At 49.5% G+C, this 7,601-nt stretch overlaps 1 protein-coding gene across 1 annotated transcript; it reads left to right on the top strand.

Annotated features, from left to right (window-relative positions):
* The first annotated feature begins 4,220 nt into the window (after positions 1–4,220).
* Positions 4,221–7,518, top strand: ELOVL3 (ELOVL fatty acid elongase 3). Its single transcript, XM_032169959.2, has 4 exons — positions 4,221–4,571; positions 5,552–5,683; positions 6,344–6,495; positions 6,752–7,518. The coding sequence occupies exons 1-4, from the start codon at positions 4,471–4,473 to the stop codon at positions 7,177–7,179; spliced, it is 813 nt and encodes a 270-aa protein (XP_032025850.1). The 5' UTR covers positions 4,221–4,470; the 3' UTR covers positions 7,180–7,518.
* Positions 7,519–7,601: the final 83 nt, after the last annotated feature.

Raw genomic sequence — 7,601 nt, 5'->3', positions numbered from 1 at the left:
GGCCATGATATGTTTGATGATGTCTTCACCAAGGTTACCTAGGTAGTAAGTGGCAGAGATAAAATCTGAATAGAGGCATTCTGATGACCATGCCACCTCCAGAAGAAATGACAGGACCTTGTGTCCTCTAGAAGAATATAACTTGACCTCACAATTTCTAGCCTGAGAAATTATATAAATAGTGGCTGGAAAAATCAGCCTATTTTGGAGGTAGATAACAAATTCTGTTTGGGGTGTGTATTGCTAAGGATGCTAGCAGAACATACCGGTAGAGATGTCCAACAGGCAGTTGGAAATAGAGAGAGAAGTTGGGCTGAGAACTCATAGACACAACAGGCAGCTACTTGGCACCAGGTAATACAAGTGATTGGTGTTCTATAAACTTCCAAAGCCTGCTCAGTTATTCATCTGCTCACACCACCCCATGCTTACCACATCTTCCTCTATGTTGAGGCTTTCAGGAGCGCTACTGGGGGAAAAAAAAAAAAAACAGTGACAACACAAAAGATAGGCTTGGAGTATTTATCCTGGAGAACAAAGAATGTCACTCAGGTTTACATGCCAAGGATTTCATCCATTCAATCACTTGTGCAACAAATATTACCTGGGTTATGCTCAGGGTTAGGAGAATGATGAAAAAAACCAGACATATTCCAGCAGTGGCTCATGCCTGTAATCTCAGCAATTTGAGAGGCTGAGGTGGGCAGATCACTTGAGGTCAGGAGTTCAAGACTAGCCTGGCCAACATGGCAAAACCCTGTCTCTACTAAAAATACAAAAATTAGCAAGGCGTGGTGGCACACACCTGTAGTCTCAGCTACTCAGGAGACTGAGGTATGAGAATCACTTGAACTCAGAAGGCAGAGGTTGCAGTAAGCCAAGATCAGGCCACTGCACTCCAGCCTGGGCGACAGAGCAAGACTCTGTCTCACAATAAAAAATTTTTTAAAATATGGCCGGGCGCGGTGGCTCATGCTTGTAACCCCAGCACTTTGGGAGGCCGAGGCAGGTGGATCACGAGGTCAGGAGATCGAGACCATCCTGGCTAACACAGTGAAATCCCGTCTCTACTAAAAATACAAAAAATTAGCCAGGCGCAGTGGCAGGCGCCTGTAGTCCCAGCTACTCTGGAGGCTGAGGCAGGAGAATGGCTTGAACCCGGGAGGTGGAGCCTGAAGTGAGCTGAGATTGCGTCACTGTACTCCAGCCTGGGCGACAGCGAGACTCTGTCTCAAAAAAATAAAAATTAAAATTAAAAATAGACATAGTCCTTGCCTTCATGGAGCTCAAGAACTAGTAGGAAAAGCAGGCATTGATCAAGAAATCACAAAAACAACTAATTATAAACTCTCATTGAAGAAAAGAAATACCATGCTCTGAGAACAGTTTGTACAAAATAAGGGTACCAGACCAAGTCCAAGGGTCAAGGAATGTTTCCTCTAGTATATAATTTCTGAAGATTTTTCTTCTTCTTTTTTCTTTTTTGAGACAGAGTCTTGCTCTGTTGCCCAGGCTGGAGTGCAGATGCAATCTCCGCTCAGTGCAACCCATGCCTGCCAGATTCAAGCAATTCTCCCTGCCTCAGCCTCCTGAGCAGCTGGAATTACAGGCATCCGCCACTACACCTGGCTAATTTTTGTATTTTTAGTAGAGATGGAGTTTCACTGTGTGGGCCAGGCTGGTCTTGAACTCCTGACCTCAGGTGATCTGCCCACCTCAGCCTCCCAAAGTGCTGAGATAACAGGCGTGAGCCACTGCACTCAGCCTTTTTTTTTTTTTTTTTTTTTTTGAGACAGAGTCTCACTCTGTCACCCAGGCTGGAGTGCAGTGGTGTGATCACAGCTCAGTGGCACGATCACAGCTCACTGCAGCCTTGACCTCCCTGGCTCAAGTGATCCCCCCTCCTCAGTCCCTGAGTAGCTGGGACCACAGGTGGGCACTACCATGCCCAGCTAATTTTTGTACTTTTTGTAGAGATGGGTTTTCACCATGTTGCCCAGGCTGGTCTCAAACTCCTGGGCTCAAGCAATCCCCCCACCTCAGCTTCCTACAGTACTGGGATTACAGGCATGAGCCACCGTGCCCAGCCCCGATTGTTCTTCTTTCCCTCTTCCGCGTACACCTCCTCCAAGCCTCACCATTAAACCTCACAGGGAAAGACAATGTAAAATATCTTCACAGAGAAATCCAGGACTGAGTATATATTCTCCATATGCATTTGGAAACCTCCCATAATGATTCACCTTGCCATTTCCATGTGTCTAGTCCACAATATCATTTTATCTACATTATCTGGCTTGCATACTAATCACAACCTTGTGATATAAGCAGGCAAGTATGACTATATGCATTTTTTTCTGAAGTAGAATGTGACAAAGGTTAGGTAATTTGCCTAAAATCACATGGCTCATTAATGGGGGTGCTGGGACTTGAACTTGGGTCTTATAACACCTAGATGGCATTATTCTTGTAATATTCATTCTTTTATTTATTCATTCATCTATAGACATGTATTGATCACCTTTTGATTAGGTGTCAGGCTATATATGGAGCCATCAGGAACCACTGAAGGTGTTTTTTTTGTTTGTTTTTTTTTTTTTTTGAGACAGAGTCTCACTCTGTCGCCCAGGCTGGAGTGCAGTGGCACGATCTCTGCTCACTGCAAGCTCTGCCTCTCGGGTTCACGTCATTCTCCTGCCTCAGCCTCCCGAGTAGCTGGGACTACAGGCGCCCGCCACCACGCCTGGCTAATTTTTTGTATTTTTTAGTAGAGACGGGGTTTCACGGTGTTAGCCAGGATGGTCTCGATCTCCTGACCTCATGATCTTCCCGCCTGGGCCTCCCAAAGTGCTGGGATTACAGGCGTGAGCCACCGCGCCCGGCTGAACCACGGAAGGTTTTTAAGCAGGAAAGCAGAACTGTTTTCTGGATGAGCAAACAGAAAGTAGTGGTTTTCCAAGTACAGTCTGAGACAAACTATAGGACCAGAATCTCTGCAGTTGAGGCTCAGGAATCTGGTAATCAGCCAGGTGCAGGAACTCTTTTCTGATTGCAAAGCAGTGAAGAGCAGAAGCACTGTATTAGAGAAAGAGGCAGTGCAACCAGGTAACGTGACCAGGTGAGAAGTCATGAGGTACAGAGACAAAGGGATGCGCTTTTGAGTCACTTAGATGGCACTGATAGGACTTCCACTACACCCTCCCATAGACAGTGGCTGAGGTTCAGGAAGTAGAGCTGGGGTTCCTACCTGGATCCTCCGGCTCTAGAGCTTTACTGCACATAGCCATTTATACCCACATCTTGATTTTAATTATTTTATATCTATGTTTCTTAGCACTTTTTGCAAATTTCCACCTTATCTCAAACTGCCCTCAAGCTTTGTATTTCTCCTTCGCTTTCATAAAACCTAGGAAAGAAATAAGGGACAGCCAAGTAAAACTTTAAAAGTTTTAGAACATTTATTTCTTTGGGGCTGGTTACACAGGCGAGAAAGAAGTAGATTTGGTTAGGGAGAGAAAACAACAGGCCTTGGGGAGATACGCTGGCTCTCCCCCTCCCTAAACCCTAAGAGGCCCCCAGGAAACCTGAAGATAATAATTCCAGAAGCCCAGAGGGTGACCCCATTTCCTCTCTCCATGGTTATTACTGTCAGTCTGGAGCAGTTCAGGAATTCAAGAAACTATAAAGAAACCACAACAGCCTCAACAACCCAAACATCAACATCAACAACCTCAATAATAAAACTCCTTAAAATTCATCTCCTTCCACCCACTCACAACCGCAGACTCGAAGCTAGGAGATGGAAGGGACTACAGAAGCTCTGCGTTGCCCAGGTTAGTATTTCCTCATCACAGGCCTGGGTTTCCCAGGATCTCAGGGAGCCTGGAAACTGACCCCTCCATTTCTGGGTGGGAGCACCAAAGCCTAAGGACACCTTTCCTCTCTCCCCACTGCTAAGCAGGTCAAGATTAAAGCAAACCGAGGCAAAGGCCACGGTTGACAGTGCCAAGAGAACCCGCAAGGCCGCACAGGATGGGGTGGACGTGTTAGGGGAGAAAAGGCTGGGGAAGTGGGCGGGCGATGGCCTACGACGGGACTTGGGGCGGGGTGTGCGAAACGCCTGGCAGGAGGGCCCTTGAGGACGACCAATCAGAATGCGGACTGCGTCCCAAGGGCGGAGCAGAGGCATATCTTGGTAGAGATTGGATAGCGGCGGGGCTCAGGGAAGGGGCCGCGCGCCTCCCGGGCCGGCAGCTTTGCAAGTCCGCGTTGTATATCGCAGTGGCTGCACCCGGGATAGCTGGCTGCGCCGCCGCGCACGTGCCTAGGTCCGACGCCCTCCTCCCTTTGCCCAGGAGTTCCTTCTGTCCCGGCTCTGTTCCGTCTCGCCCTGAGGTTCACTCCATCCTCGGCGCCCCAGCCTTTCGCCCAGCGCCTCCAAGCTTTGGACCTTGACTTCTGCAAAACTAGATGGTCACAGCCATGAATGTCTCATACGAAGTAAATCAGCTATTCCAGCCCTATAACTTCGAGCTGTTCAAGGACATGAGGCCCTTTTTCGAGGAGTATTGGTGAGACTTCGGGAGAGGGAAAGGCCATGCCAGGGCCCCGGGGCCGGGCCGCGAGGGGGTGGCATTGAATGCCCGCAGTGATTTTCTTAAAGAGCAGAGTTATGGGACTCCCTCGTACTGGCTTCATACTACCTTTGTCCGAGGTGCAGGTAGTATGTGGCACCTCAAAGAGATTAGAGCTGAAAGCAAGCAAGCAGAAATAAGAGGATGACGGAGAACGTGGACACATACAGAAGTCAAAGAGAGCGTGTAGTGAGAACTGGTCTTGGAGGCGTGAGGTTGATCTGAAGCCTTACTAGATGACTTCCCCGTCCTTTGTGGCTGTGTGTGCGCGCGTGTGTGCACAGTGCAGGGCCCGGGGGACAGCCTGCCCTTTACAATTATCCCATCGTTCCCCAGGTGCTCCACCGTTCCTGCTGTGGAGAAGGAGGCAAAGTCAGAGAGCTCTTCCAAGTTTTCCCCAGGAAGAGCTCTCTGGCTTTGCCCTAAAGCTCCCCAGAGGTTTTGGGGGCTGACTTTATGCTCCAACCAATTTGCCATGCCCCAACCAGGGAGAAGCTATTGCCACATTCTTCTTACACCACAGCCCTGGGCTGCTTCTAGGAGCCCCAACCAGGGAGAAGCTATTGCCACACTCTTCTTACACCACAGCCCTGGGCTGCTTCTAGGCGCAGGCCAGACAGCCGTCACCCACCTCTAACCCCACTGAGAGAGCAATAATCACAGAAACCTTGGACATAGCTCCTGCCCTGTGCTAGATACTTTGTATACATGAATACCCCCAGGAGAGATGTAGTATTCCCCCCCTACAAATGACGAAGCCAAGGCTCAGAGAATTAAGTTGGTTTTTCCAATGTCACATAGCTAGTAAGTGGCAGAACTGGGACTCCAACCCAGAGCACTCACCTGGAGAGATGAGTGGGCATTTCTCTAATCAGCACCCACCCATGAGCCCATCCCCTCTGCCTTCTGCTTGCCAGGGCAACCTCATTCCCCATAGCCCTGATCTACCTGCTTCTCATCGCTGTGGGGCAGAACTACATGAGGGAACGCAAGGGCTTCAACCTGCAAGGGCCTCTCATCCTCTGGTCCTTCTGCCTTGCAATCTTCAGGTAAGACCCCATCCCACTCCCTGCCTCTTCTCTAGACCTTAGACCACCATTCTATCCCTTAAAGCTTTCCCAATTGCATCAACCTCTATCCTGTCCCCAAGTTGCCTTGTAACAATCTCCCCATCTCATTCTCAGCTTTAGTTCCCCTCCCAGCCTTCACCCTCTTCTGTTATATTATCCTGTTTTCCTTCTTTTTTAGACCCCTACCTGGTGGTCTCTGCTTTGTCCCTCTTGCCTTCGTGGAGTCTGTACTCGCAACTAATTTCTCCAGTCTCTAATACTCTCACCTCCTAACACCCTCTCTCAAGACCATCCAGTAACTTCCCCATATTTTCTCCCCCAAACTCCTTCAGTCTTCCCCTATCCCTCTACGCATCCCCTCCCAGGCTTCTAACCCCTCCCAAGAACCCCATTCCTTAACTCAACTTTCAATCCCATCCCCCTGCATTCCCTGATCTTTCTCCAGCCCTCATCTCCTCTAGACTATTGATTGGATCTACCAGATTGGCCTCAGGATCTCAGGAGCTTTGACCCCACCACCCCCCGTGGACAGGTGGGGAGGTGGTAGAGCTTGGAACACAGTAACCTGGCCAAGCCATGGGAAGGGTGGATTGGTGCCTGGGGATGACACTTACACCATCTTCCTTTGTCCCATTTCAGTATCCTGGGGGCAGTGAGAATGTGGGGCTTTATGGGGACTGTGCTACTTACCGGGGGCCTAAAGCAAACCGTGTGCTTCATCAACTTCATGGATAATTCCACAGTCAAATTCTGGTCCTGGGTCTTTCTTCTCAGCAAGGTCATAGAACTCGGTGAGTGGCAAGGCTTTGTCCCTCTGGTGCCTTGTGAACTGCATCCCTCCTCAGGGCCCTCCCTTCACCCATCCCATGGAGGGTCCCTTTCCTACCCCTGGGTCCCAATAATACCTCTCACCCAAGCCCCTCTACAGATTCTCTGCCACAAAGACCCCCTTCCCTCCCCTGAGAATTTCTCCCGTGTCCCTACATCCAGTGCAGAGGGTGGTCCCAGCACTGGGTGGTATGCCAACTATGACTCTCCATCTCCCAGGAGACACAGCCTTCATCATTCTGCGTAAGCGGCCACTCATCTTTATTCACTGGTACCACCACAGCACAGTGCTGGTGTACACAAGCTTTGGATACAAGAACAAATTGCCTGCAGGAGGCTGGTTCGTCACCATGAACTTGGGTGTGCATGCCATCATGTACACCTACTACACTCTGAAGGCTGCCAATGTGAAGCCCCCCAAGATGCTGCCCATGCTCATCACCAGCCTGCAGATCTTGCAGATGTTTGTAGGAGCCATCGTCAGCATCCTCACGTACATCTGGAGGCAGGATCAGGGATGCCACAGCACGATGGAACACTTATTCTGGTCCTTCATCTTGTATATGACCTATTTCATCCTCTTTGCCCACTTCTTCCGCCAGACCTACATCAGGCCCAAGGTCAAAGCCAAGACCAAGAGCCAGTGAAGGGTTGGAGAGAACAATGAAGCTCCAAGCTCTCTCTTCTCCAGGGCACCAAGAGGCTGGGCTTAGTTTTGGGAGAATGATTAGGTTGCCTTACCTGCATGGTTTCCCCAGAGGATGTGTGCCCCAAGGTGGCTGGAATTTTTGACAGACAAGAAGGGTGACCCTGGGATGGGGGTGTGGTTTGTTACTTTGATGTTTTCTGTTTTTAATGTGAAGGCCAAGCAGGCCCTGGGATGGGAGTGGGGCGGAGGAGGGTCCCAAGAGCTGATTATTTAATTTCTATCTAGAAATCTTTCTTCTTCTTGCTCTATTTTTTTTAAATTGAAGACTTCAACAAAATTTTGAGAGTTGGGGGATTTAGGGGGAAAGAGGGCTGCTGTGATGGCAGGAGGCTGCTACCAAGAGGATGATCTGCAGGTGGG

The sequence above is a fragment of the Hylobates moloch genome, unplaced genomic scaffold (assembly GCF_009828535.3).
Source record: "Hylobates moloch isolate HMO894 unplaced genomic scaffold, HMol_V3 SCAFFOLD_3, whole genome shotgun sequence".
NCBI lineage: Eukaryota > Metazoa > Chordata > Mammalia > Primates > Hylobatidae > Hylobates > Hylobates moloch.
The sequence above is the reverse complement of the archived record's forward strand: the minus strand, read 5'-3'. Positions and strand labels throughout refer to the sequence as shown.